Consider the following 14,014-nt stretch of genomic DNA (forward strand, 5'->3'; position numbering starts at 1 on the left):
ACGGGATTGGTCTGGGGTTGGAGTGAGCACTGAGTACGGTAGTAAGTTGCTGCTTTTTAATTAAATGTTACTAAGATAATACGACTGGAGTCTGTGGCTGCATAAAGCGCAAATCTGCAGTATATGAAGGAATCGGACTATTGAACCAGACCAGGAAAGGGACGCTACAAATTTGGCGAGCACGCCAGAACATACTGTACTGATTTGTGCTATTGGAACAACGGCGACGCTGCGGTACCGAAAGGATGACAAAAACCAGAAGTAGAAAGACCCAGCGCGAATCTATTGAGAAGCATGAGGCAAACGATCGGGAAAGTGAAGTACAATATTCTGCCTTCGTCAGTAGAGCAGTGGGGGAATTGAAGGAATATCTAAACAGAAAGATTGCACTACAGGAAGAAAGGCTGTTAAAAACGGAAGCTCAACTAAGTAATAGAATTGATGGTCTTGAACAAGGACTAGCCGAGATTATGACTTTTATTCAGACGGTAACCGGCGCTACACTGCCAGCTCAACCTGCCGCTGCGACTACTGAACGTGAGTCGGTTGAGCAAGAACAGGAAATTGTGACCTCGTCAGAGCCGGTTGTTGAAAAATTCCCGGAACCAGTCAGTCCGTCATCAGGAAAGTCAGCCGTAAGTGATGGTATTTCTATGTCGAGAAATTTAGCCCCAGTCATGGAGCAACATTTGACCAATAATTCTGGTCGTTATAGACCTAAACGGCCTCAACCGTTTGACGGAACTAGCTCTTGGAATAGTTATATATGCCATTTTGAAGCGGTGGCCGAGTATAACAGATGGGATGACTATGAAAAGGGCTACGAATTAGCAACTTGTATGCTAGGGCAAGCTCTTGACTTACTCTCTGAACTAGCACCGTCAGATCGGAACAACTATGCGATAGTCGTGGCGCATATGCAGAATTTCTTCAATCCCACTGGGGGAGAAATGGCCTACCGGGCAATGTTTGACAATAGGGTACGGAACAATGCCGAAACTCCCATGGAGTATGGAGCCGCTTTAAAGTTACTGGCAACAAAAGCATTTCCATCGCTGGATTTGCCTGGGCGGGACGTGATGTTGAAGACGCAGTTTTTCAGGGGAATTGCTGACAACGAAATGCGCAAGCTTGTTGCCATGCAGCAGCCGAAGTCATTAGAAGATGCAATAGCACTCGCCACTCAATACTATTACCTCGACGCTATGGACAATACTGTTAAGAGAGAGGGCAAGCCGCGTGCTGGCATCGCTTCTGTGACTAGGAACGAATGTCATTCGTCGTCGGATGAGCCGATTCCCAAGATGGATGATACTCTGAGTGAGCTCAAGGATTTGCTGCTGAAGCTGGTACAACAGAATACGCCGACCAAACCTTGTCCGCTATGTAAACAGCATGGTCATTGGGCCAGGCAATGCCCAAATGTACCGCCAGGAGCTCGCCGTTGCTTCAACTGTCGTGAAGAAGGGCACATGAGGAGGGACTGCCCAACACTCGGTGTTACAATGCCGAACGACCCTGTATCAAAAAACGCGATGCAGCAGGCATGAGGTCCTCATCGCCTGCTACTGCGATTGTTGATGATGAAAAGAAAATGGACCTGTTTTTGAGACCATGGATTTCAGCTATCCAGTGGGAAGATAGCTGGTATGCTAAAATTGAGGTGAATACTCAATCGATATGGTTTATGGTGGATAGTGGCGCTGGTACGACATTACTAGATAAATCACTTCTAGAATCGATTGGTAGTGTTCTGAATCCGTGTACGCGTTCGTTCGATGCGGTGGGAGGATACCCACTGGACATCTCTGGTACCGTGAAAGTGGAGCTCAATGTTGGCTTGGTGGCGGCTCGACAGACGGTGGTTGTAGCGGATTTGGGTGTGCCAATCGGACTTCTTGGAATGGACTTTTTGAAGAGTCATGAGTGTGTCATGCATCTCTCTTCCGGAATACTGGACGTCGCAGGAGAAGAAGTGAAACTCACCAGTCATGACAGGGTACCTTTCTGCCAGGTGATCATTGACGACGATGTTGAAATTCCACTGCTGCACGAGAAAAATACTCCGTTTAAAACAGAAAGAAGAGAAAGTTCTGATTCACAGCACAAAAGTAGGCATACGGGACAGCCAGTAAAGAGAGCGTCGTCTGAAGGAGGGTCCCCGGTGCTGGGGAGGAGAGGCTCATTGCGACGGACACCGAAAACCGGCTCCTGCGAAGAAATGAAAATTGTAGCTGCAATGTTTGACAGCAAGGAAACTCCTGGCGATACAAAGGCAGAGAACCCGTGTTGCACCCGACGTAGATCCGGGGCCAATTCTGCGATAATGGGCATTCCGAGAGAGAGTCTGAGAAGACGCAAGAGCAGGGTCCTGCTCTGGTCCGACGTTGTCAAGAAGAATGCGAAGAAAAAGACAAAACCCGCTAATGTAAATGTCCAGCGTCAGAAACCTGCCAAAATCGATCGTAGATTTGTTGGAACGACTCCGAAGCAGCAATCCTTGTCGCATCATGTGAACTCGCCTGTGACGATGTACATTGGGAAACGAGCAAAATCCAGGAGATTGAAAGTGACCGTTGTCGATTGGCCGACCAATCAGCTCAATTCTGGTATGAGTTCGGGTACCATTACCTCCGGGGGTAAGATAATTGAAGGCCAGCCTACCCAGAGTGAGGTGGCAGTCAAACGAAAGACTCGAGGTAGTAAGATTGTAGAAAAACGCGTTGCTCCAAAACCCACAGTCGTCGAACCCCAGAAAGTGGGTGAGAAAAGACGAAGTAAGACGGAAACTGCAGTGGGAGAAGAACCGAAGAAAATGAGATCACAGAAAACTGCAGATGCAGAAACGAAATTTCGTTGTCGGAGTAACCCCAGTAATAATAGAGAATACAGCCAAACGTTGGTGAAAAAAAAAGAACCTGGTTTTACGTGTCGTCAACTTGCGACATTGCTTGCGTGAGGCTGACCTCGCGCAACCTTGATGAAGAAATCCGATCCGGAGGTCGAAGGTTAGAATGTAGATGTTGAGATGCCTGATACTTCCCGCGGGGATGCAGACTTCGAATCTTGTCAGTGACGTCGTCCCGTTAACTTGAACGATTTCTATTTGATGCCCTAAGCATTTAGCTCTTGTTTAGTATGTTTATGTTGTTGCTTCTTTCTTGCAAACTCCGTTCGCTCGACCATATTGATTTCGATTGCTATTAAGAGAATCTCCATCAAAGATACGAGGGGGTAGTGTGAAAACCCAGTATTTGACATCTTGATATTTTCCGGTTGTAAAATTTTTGGTGAAACTTTCCGCGCGCTTTCCTTTGTTAGTCGGTCGACGGGATTGGTCTGGGGTTGGAGTGAGCACTGAGTACGGTAGTAAGTTGCTGCTTTTTAATTAAATGTTACTAAGATAATACGACTGGAGTCTGTGGCTGCACTTTAACAGCCCAGTACACGAAAGAAACCGGTACCGGTACAAGGCACAGGAAATGCGTAGACTATATTATTACCAATAGACAATCCCATCGGTCATTTATTAGCAACGTTGTTTAATTTCTACAGCCAATATAGCGAGTATCTCGTAAGCGTATCAAGATCATTGAGATATTTCTTGTTTTAGATCAGTGGTTCTAAACCGACAGTCAGGAGACCGCAGTGACTCTTCTGCCAGCCCGCCGGATATTTTGTTATAATATATTTTAATTGCAAAATACATGATGTTGACGGCTTGTCACTTGATAAAAGAATTGAACAGTTTATTCATATTGAAATGAACCCGAATATTTTCGGCTGACACTCGTCAGGGGTAATCGTCAGCAACTAGTACAGAATTGGAAAGAACATTGTATATCAACAATCGTATCACAAAATATGACGTCACCAGCATGAAATTTTGTGAATGAGAGAGCGTTCAATGTACTATTTTTAGGTGGTATACGAACTCTTTTTGTTGACAGAGTTTTGGTCGGTGTATTTTGATAAAAGTCGACTCCAAGGCACACAAATGGATTTGTGAACGGCCTCGCCCACCGATTCGAAATCGGTCGTCTCGATAATTATTCGCGCACATCGGATTATCAAACAGATGTTTGCCGATGGCAGAATTAATGGCCTTTGATCGATCAGCATCAATCTTAAGCGGATAAAAGAAGTAAAACATCAAATTCAAAACTGATTTAGAACTTCTCCAGTCCTGCAATTTATAGAGGTGTGACGCAACATTATACCTGGTAACATGTTCGATTTGATTTGAAGTTCATACCGTATATCCGGTGACGACAAGTAAGCGACAACTATGAGCTGACTCCCTGAATCAAGCAGTTTACAAGATCATTCGTTAAAGCTGTTTTGTGGGTCGGCGGTAGTCGCTGTAGCAGGCGTTTGCGTGCGGCACATTGTATTCGTACTACGAATGTCGTAGTACGTCTGGTGGTAGTAGGAAATAAGCAAGGCATATCACGATTCCCGACAAGGTGTTTGATACGACTCCGAAACTCTTCACCTCTCGATATTGTCGACGAGAATAATAATATTCGAGTTATAGTGTAGTCGGTTTATCAGGATTGTAACCAAGTCACATGGTTCCGAGCCACGAGTCAATCTTACTTTTGTGGTTTTGACTCGAGTCAAGTCGAGTCATTTTCAATTCAACACCGAGTCGAGTCCGAGTCCAAGTCACTGTTTACCGGGTCAAGTCCGAGTCATAGTGTTATGACTCGAGTCCGAGTCCAAGTCACAGTATTGAAGTGATATTCATCCAATGTTTTCAATCTTGCTTGGGTGATATCGAATTCCTTGCTTGCCTAACATGCTTATTTTGTCTCTACCAGAGTCTTGGCACATGTTTATTTAGGTGGATTACGGACAGTTCCTGGCCTCATTTACCGATGCTACAGATAGACGAGACAGGCCGCCAATATGATAACTTTACTAATCTTAGAATCCAAAATCAAATGTCTGTCTCGTCAGTCTTATACATCACAAATACAAGCATTCAGTTTTTATTACGACCACATCGAAGACAGTTCACAAATAGCTGATTGAGAACCTACGAATTCACGTCGACAAATAAGGTGATAGAGAATCAACAGATGCGTGTTTATGTAGGGGTATTTTCACCAGACCAGCATGCGGTAAAAGCGTGCATGTAGTAGTGCGGAGCATGGACCGGATCCGGATTGGATATCCGGCCGGATTTTTACAATTTTGACCGGACAGGATCGGAGCCGGATCAGTACTTTTTCTGTTACGACCGGAGTCGGATCACTACTTTTTTGATCCGGCCAGAATATTTATGGATAAGCATAACTTTTATAACTATATAACTACCAACCAACCACACGTAAATAACCACCAAGCCAGTGTGAACATAAACGAGGCATATTTATCAATTCACGGAACCTCCGTACCGAGTAGGGCCGGATTTCTGGCCGGACTTTTTCATTTTTGGCCGGAACCGGATTGGAGCCGGATCAGTACTTTTCCTGATGCAGCCGGAGCCGGATCGGAGCCGGACCACAGAATTGCACAACCGGATCGGAGCCGGACCAAAGAATTTGTCGATCCGCTCCGCACTAGCATGTAGCTATGTGCAGTGACAAAAACAGATACCTTTTGATATTACTAAAGGTTTTACCAATTGCATTACAGACTACATCGCAGTTACAGCACTGGACAAATAATTGGGGCTGTTAAAAAACATTTTTTTTCAATTTTCCGGCTACTTCTTAGTATTGTTAGATTGCCTAAAATACTTAAATTTGGCTCAATTCCGACCGGTAGAAAGTAATTCTCTGGGAGAAAATTTTGCATTAATTACGAATAGAGATTTTCGGATTTTACTGACTACCTCATGATATTGTTAGATTGTGTAAAAATATGATTCATAGCAAATTTGGCTCTATTCCAACAAGAAGAAGCGAAGTTATCAGAGGAGGATATTTTGGATATGAAAAAATAGTCGGCTTACCACTAGTATGTAATTATATTATATGAAAGAATTTCTCCCTAAAAATGCTCCATTAATTTTCAAATCCAAAATTTTCTCTTCTCATATCATTGATTCTACTTTTTAAAATTTAACCAGATCCAGTGTTCTTTTAATGCAACATAACAATTTTATCAAGTAGCCTAGCCATCAAGTAAAATAAAAAAAAAAGTTATTTTTGAACAGCCCTACTGTACAAACATCACACAACATTAGCCATTCATGATTACTCACTTGCACAATGCACATACCTAATAAAACGTCAAATGGACGGAGGGTATTGTGTGTTTTCACAGACGGCAGATCAAATCAATGATGAGTTACACTTCAAAAATACCAAAGTGGAGAGGAGATCCTCAGATATATTAAAGCGGCGTGGCCTTAGAATAAATCCACATTTACTGAATACACTTTCCACTGGTGCACTAGATGCAGGAATTGACAAGCATTTTTGAACCTCACTGAAGAGCGTTGGATACTCATTCTTTCTAGTCGCCCAAAAATGTAAATAATCATCGCCTTCAAATCTACACATGAGCTTATCAGTCTGTTCCAAGTACTTGACCATCTGAGTCATTGCATTGGCTCCAATTGAACTTTGCTTCGATTCTTTGCTTGTATAATTGAAAAGTCTTGAGAACGGTACTTTGATTGCGGAGGAATTATTACCTCTTCATCACTGGATGATTTTGTACAATGCATTGCTACTATGTACCATTGTCTGTTGTTTTTACGGCGGCCTATCTGATATCAGACTAGTGCAACGAAAGCAGTGGTGACAAATAGCGATGTCGGCAGAATTCGTCAGATGCGTTGATCTAGCCGTTACGATTCGCAAATTTCTTCGTCTTCGAGTCATATAAAATAAACCAAGTCAATGACTTGGGTCGAGTCATGCGTAATGACTCGAGTACAAGTCGAGTCAATCCAAATATTGACTCGAGTCGAGTCGAGTCATTTTCCCATTTCAAGAAAATGACTCGAGTCAAGTCGAGTCACAAAAAAATCGTGACTCGAGTCTGACTCGAGTCGAGTCATGACTCGAGTCATTGCCACCCTGCAAATAACATCCATCAGAGAATATTATTAGTTAGTGACGAAATGCTAATTTTTAATCGAGTGCTTACTTTAGTTTTATACGTTTATGCGTTTCGATAACTTTTGACCATATAGCGGACAATAGGTAACAAAATAACATGTAACGATTTAATTGTACCAACGGGCACGTCCGAATATGTTCAATTACTAATTCAATTACATTTTCCAATACAACAGCTCATTCAGCGCTACTGGTAAATCTGATTACGTGGGCTGAGAGGATAAAAAGTTTATAGTTACATATATATGCAATTACAACCTATTTCATTCATGCATTATAGAAAATTTTGGCTCCTAGGGCGACCATGCCACATAAACTTTGCTGACCATCGAAATCACGTGACGGGGTTCTTGGGGGCCAAGCCCTCATGAGTTTGGTTTATCATGCTATGTGTGCCCAAGACAATCGTTTTTTTAGAGGGGCTGACGAAGTGCTGGCACGGCCCTCCCTCCCTCCCTTCAACATTATCTTTATTACAGTCCTTAAAATATCAGGTGGGGGGGGGGGCGCTGGAGCACGATAATGTTTGAAAGGGGGCGCTGGAGGAAAAAAGGTCAAGAACCACTGTTTTAAACAAAGTGTTTTAAATAACCATTACTTTTAAATGCAACTCTAGTTATAGGGTGCACACGGCGGTATCCGGGTGATACTGCTACTGATGATATCCTCATCTCAAAGACTAAACCATTCAGACGTCTGCTCATGTTTTGCGGGACCGACATATAATTCAACGGAGCCCTGCGCAACCCGTTTCGTTGCGGAATATAATCAGCTTCACAAAGGCTAGAAATGCTCTTTGAGCGATACCTCTCTCAAGTCTCAAATAGACAATATAATACTTATTGAAACCATAAATATGCAGGCAGCAGAAGTATAAAAGTAAAGCCCTACTTTTATTCTAATTACACTGTGAGGCGTTAATTTTGAGGTTACTAAAATATTGGCGGTTCCTAGTGTACTATTTGATGCTGAATCCAAAGCTGTTATCCGCTTTGTTCAATCAAGTCTAGTTTTTCGGCAAATTGCATTCGAATTTTCTAAAACTGCAGATTTTAGCGTTATGCGATTAATATTTGTGACGTCATAAAAAGAAGTTCGCAATGAAGTTTTTATGAAAAGTTTAGAAAATATTTCAATTAGGACGATGACCATTCCCTATAGCAGTGGTTCTCAACCTTTTTGACCTCGCAGCACACTTTGAAAATGAAAATTAGTTCGCGGCACACTAGCACAGTGGTTCTGAACTCTTTTGGCTTACGGCACAGGCAAACTATAAAAATGCGTATAGCAGCAACCATAGTCTTACAGAGGTGGTCACTGACGAAGTACTTCTACCTTTTCGGAGCACTCAAGTAGGCTGTTTTTTTTCTGCTTGAGTTTTCTTTTATCTCTGTGGAGATCTCACAAATTGTAACTGATATAATTTGATCAACTTTACTTCTCAATTCTCATATTTGTCGCCTGCAACATCTTAACAATCGCAATGTGAATGGCTATGTTGGCAATTGTAATTTGTAAACGTGAACGTGAACATCACTTCCAAATTAGTTCATTTCTCGATGGTGAGAATGCCTTCCTAGGTGTTGGAGGATTATTTAGGCTCCTGCTCGTCCTCCGATCTGCAAAAGCAGTGTCTTAGAAAAAGTGGGCCGTGCTATAAGTTGGTATCTCAGGAATCAAAATTAGGAATATCAGTATGGTGTAAAATGATCATCGATGACGAAGACATGACTACAAATAGACACAGAAAAAGGTCATCAACCTGCGTCATGACCCTGTTCTGCCTCGGGTTCTGATGGGTGACAAGTAAAAGGTGAACACTTCGGCCACACCTCAATATCACGGTCCGATTGCCCGAGTTTAGCTATCACCGTCCTAAATGCTACTGTGTGCGGGCAAACTAGCGTATCACACCCACTGACGGCGGAGGCACCAGTTTGATTCATGGCAGTGCTGTAGCAAGTTACGAAGCGTCGCAGATTTATTAGATTATCCGCCCCTATACGTGGCTGTGCTCATAGCGTCTTTACAATAAAGGGCCCAGAGAAAGACCCAATCCATGACCTAATGGGGATGTCAGATTGAGATACTAGATTGAGATACCGTAACTACGGTCGCCTCGACATCCTTATATCTGTTCACGGCATCGGATTGTCTGTTCACTGCATCGGATTGTGCATCACAAGTCTTGACCGGGTAAATTCAATAGAAAAACCAACGATGACACACTCAAAATCTGGATTTTTGTTATACTTCGACATAGTTTGCTACATTTGCTCGCGGCACACCCGAGCAGTCCGATTGGCACACTAGTGTGTCGCGGCACACCGGTTGGGAACAACTGCCCTATAGTATACTGTAAAGATTTTTCACGAATAATATCAGCTTTGGGCATATAGTCTACAGATAGGCAGAACAGCGATTGTTTTTGAGCTCATCTCACCTCAAGGCATTATTACTACATAATGACATAATGGTTGTGTTGCTGATGGATAATTGGACATTCAGTGAAGCTCACTGAACGCTATGAAGACATGAAATTCATTTTGAAACTTCTTCAGTGTAACCAACACAACTGGAAAATAGTTGGTGACTTAAAAATGATTTGCATACATACTAAATGTCTTATTTTTGTATACGTGGAACTCTATGGCTGATGATCACCACTACTCGCAAATTAGCTGGCCACACAGAACAAGTTTTTCACCTGGTTTTGAAAATGTCAAATCTGCTTACTTCGTTGATCCGCAATATATTCTTTTGTCACCCCTCCACATTAAACGTTGTCTCTTAGAAAACTATAACTAGGCACTTGATAAAGATGGCCCAACCTTCAAGTTCTTACAAATTTGTTTTCCCCGTATCACTACACACAACACACATGTTGTTGTTGTTGGTATTGAGTTTGTGGTGCTCGGCAGCTATGGCCTTGTGCACCAGGTCTATTAGTTATTATGTATTCATTATTCCATTATATCTCTCTTCCGGACAACAAAACGAATTCTATTACCGAGGATAAATTTGTTTTCCCCGTATCACTACACACAACACACATGTGTGCAGTAGATAAGAGACCGTGGACAGCTTTTCGAGTAGTATTTTAAACTTTCACGGAAAGCATAGCAGCCCTGATTACGAAGCACAGGTCAAATAGCTGCTTGAAAGCTTTCAATCCTTTTGAGCTCTGATGTCCTTGAAAATGCACTTTCTGATTTCTCATTAGGATTACCCTCCAGTCAACTGTAGTGATTACAGCGAACAACAAGGACAGAGATTCCACCAATACCTTCACCAGATGGAAGAAATGTCTCAAGGATACACGGACGTAAACATGTTGGCAGATTGCCGTTGGTGCTTAAAGAGAGATCCGCACATAACTCCAAACATGAAGAGAATCTTTGAAGCGACATTTATTGTCAGCATAAATCATTTCTATCTTTTATTGTTTACGTATCTATAGTGTAACATATTAACTTCTACCTTCTTCTGTTAGGTTGACCGTCATTGAACAAAATTATGATTTCTTGGTTAGTTGTAAGTGCTTTATTTCAACTGTGTTATTATATTATAGTAGTATTTAAAGCGGTTGTCATTGCAAAAACCTTGAATTCAAGTAAAATACCATTTTGCAAAAATTGACCACATGCATGACCAATTAAGCTGCCGCAGAAATTAGTTTATTCGTGTACAAAAATGTAACAACGACAACTGTAAACAACTGTAGCTTCGAAATTTGTCAGGTGATGGTGTTCTTGCTGCTAAGTTCCAAAAACAGCGAGTATTCGCACAATATATAAAAGTTTTATTGAAATCACACCTTCTCAAGCCGATGTTTTGGGTTTAGCGATATTCCAATGTGTCTGCAACGTATTCGACAATTTCAGCAATGCCTCGAAATATGGATGACTGGGCTTGACACCTATAGCTAGCAACGTTTTTTTTCAAGATTGGGCGATATGAATAACTCCAGACGAAACTTTCGTGGTATCATTTCAAGCTTCTGCACTATGTCACGACAAATGTTCTTCCACAAATATGACACATTGGTTTTTCATTTATATGTGAGAAAGCAAATTCATTGTTCCTCGCAGAGTTACGAACCCAGTCTGACCGTTCCTTGTTCTTGTTTCTGTTCAAACCATTCGCGGTGAGGGAAACACTCTTTTATAGTGCACCACATGCACAGCGGTATTCTCTTATACCAGAGTTCAGACGAATACCGATTCATATCAATAACTATCTGAACTTGAGCAAAGACATCAAGAAACCAGAACACATCAGAGAATGAGTATTCAAATGAAACAAAGATGGTGCGAGAAGAGAGCTATAAGTAGCTAAATTAATATGTAACAATACTGTGGCAGTAGTAATTGCGTTCATAACGAAAGATGCCGCATGCCGCAAATAAACGTCTCCGAGCCGCGAGTTGAGAACCCCTGCTAAATAGGCTACTCGAGTAGTCAGAGAAAGTAGTATTTTGCTACTAGCCACTTCTGCATGACTTGCCTACGCATCCCACGCAGAAAAGCATTAAAATGATAAGAACAGCGAACTACGTCGGTGAGTGTCTGATCTTAAAGGCTACTCCAAGTTGTTTCGACACCTTCCTATCTTTTCATGGTATCGCAGTCTTGTGATGTTTTTGAAACGATGAAAATATTAATAAACCTGATTGATTGATTCTTATATTGCAAATTTCCCTTGGTGTGGCCATTAATCTCTCCCCGTACCCCATTCCATGCGCCCGCCTTGCTCGCAATGCCGAACCGCCCTGATCAATGCATGGCATATCACACATTCAACAGCCCAGATTCGCCAGCCATTTATTGCCACAACCGTCCAAACACAGGTTGCCGGAAACGCAAGAAACAAGCAATAGGACGGATCATTGATCAAGCACGAACCTGCAACATCCGTATCAGTAATAGCAACACAGTCGAAGCGATAACGGCATTGATAAATAACAAGCAAGTAGACTTTTTCGAGGATTGCTCCCGATTGAAACGATTGGGAATACTGTCGTGAACAAGGAATTTAGCGTATACCAAACACTTTATATTGTCATGAATGCATGAGATCCACAATGACCGCTCTCTATGTGTGATTCGTGTACAGCAATAACCTCGCCAAATAACAGTATTGCGGCGGTTTGTAATAAATCAAGAAAAAAATGAGTTACACCTTGCTCCTGTGACACATGACATAATCAGCAACTATATCACGTAACATGCCGCTCTCTGCGGCAGTACTCTGCTGCCTATATCAATTTCTAAATACAACGGGGACACGCAGAAAATCCTGGCAGTTGAAGAAATCGGATAGCGCCGATAAGAAGTTGGTTTTATCACCGATATAGGCTACGTCACAAGGTATGATGGATATTCTTAATACTGCATTTATAATACAAGGAAAAGACTCTGCCACTGTAACATTGATACGAAAATCTTCAAGCACAATAGTCTAATCATACCATTGCCACGGATAAGGCTCGGATTTCAAAGATGCGATGGGTATCAACGAGTATCATTACTCGTATCATGTAATATCATGCTGGTGTCCCGTCGTCGAGTGTCAAAGATTACCCTGCGGTGATCGACGTGACCTCCCCTGTCTTTGTTGCTGTAAACAGGCTCCTCTGCGACTAGATTGAGCAGCATTTAACGGAGTTACGACCGGCTCAAATTCTCGATTTCCTCATTGGAGTCCCTTTACACATTACCCAATAGCCAGTGGCAACGCAGTCTTCGTTACGTCACGCCGTCCTCTTCCATGCGCTGAATCTGCTGGTGGTAGCGAAATTCGGCCCGTAAAGCCTCAAACCTGTTGCGGGAAAAACAGTATGCCAATTCTATATGCAGTTTATACCGTCGAAAGTTCCGGAATCACAAAAAAGAGCGAGATTTGAAACACGGCTTTACTGTGACGCCATATTATAGTTTCAATAAATGGGCCAAAACCCGTTCCGTTACACGCCTTATTTCAAGTTGCAAGGGTTTTCAAGCTACAACGTTGATATGGTGATCGGCAGAGGTCAGTAACGAAGTACTTCTACTCATTCGGAGTACTAATATGAGTTTTGTCTATAATTGCACTACTTACTCAAGCCGTAATGAATTTAAACTACTTCTACTTGTGCTGAACTGTTTTCAGATTCCACGACACCGTTGCTTTCGACGGTCCAACTCGAATTGTCGGGATGCGGTTCGATCTCATGGGTTATTCCTACACGTCTGTCCAAGTCTACATTCATACATCTCATATAGTAGCTTACCTTCGTGCATTATTTTCATCCAGTGGTCTCGGCGATGCGGGCGATGGTTCGTCGCTATATTGACTCTGTAATAATCAGAAATGCATTGTAACGCTATCGTTAAAACATCCGTGGGAATGGTTAGGCTATAGGGGATAATTTTTAAGACATGATGGTACTGGTTCATCACTCGAATTGGCACCCGTGGTTATACCAAGGCATTGCATCAGACATGACACTTGACTGATAGACAGACTTGAACACGCTCATGATATGATATCCGAGTGTTCGCCACACTTGAACAACACACTTCAGACATGATAACTGGCCCCAGATGTGATAACTGAGTATGACCACAGGGCCCGCTCATGTTATTCAGATTCATAGCGACGAATATCAGAACGGAGTCAACAAGTTCAAGGTTGGCATTGTCAATTGGACGAGGTCACCAAAATCACAAAAATAGGATTTCTGTCAGCTGAATGCGGTAACAAATTCAAAATTACACATAGGCACTGATCGTGGATTCTAAGCGATCGAAACCGAAAATTAAATCGAAAATATCCTTTGACAAAATGGTTCCCGACCGCTCCACTACAATCGCCTTTAGCCCGATTAACCTTCAAGTATTGACGATTTCTAGTGAAGTCCACATTTATTGATAGAAATACTCATATTTACCGCT

General features: G+C 42.3%; 1 protein-coding gene across 2 annotated transcripts in view; it reads right to left on the reverse strand.

Annotated features, from left to right (window-relative positions):
* Positions 1-11,885: 11,885 nt before the first annotated feature.
* The window catches only part of LOC145445006 (protein turtle homolog A-like), an 89,974-nt gene continuing 87,845 nt past the window's right edge, over positions 11,886-14,014 (reverse strand). For both annotated transcript variants that reach the window (XM_080323090.1, XM_080323092.1), the window contains 2 exons: positions 13,351-13,415; positions 11,886-12,899 (listed from right to left, as the gene is read on the reverse strand). In XM_080323090.1, the coding sequence (XP_080179216.1) occupies positions 12,827-12,899; positions 13,351-13,415 (138 nt within the window). In that variant the 3' untranslated portion in view covers positions 11,886-12,826. The remainder of the gene's footprint in view (positions 12,900-13,350; positions 13,416-14,014) is intronic.

This window comes from Botryllus schlosseri, chromosome 8, assembly GCF_051294905.1.
Source record: "Botryllus schlosseri isolate E-star chromosome 8, Bs_hap1, whole genome shotgun sequence".
In the NCBI taxonomy this organism is placed as follows: domain Eukaryota; kingdom Metazoa; phylum Chordata; class Ascidiacea; order Stolidobranchia; family Styelidae; genus Botryllus; species Botryllus schlosseri.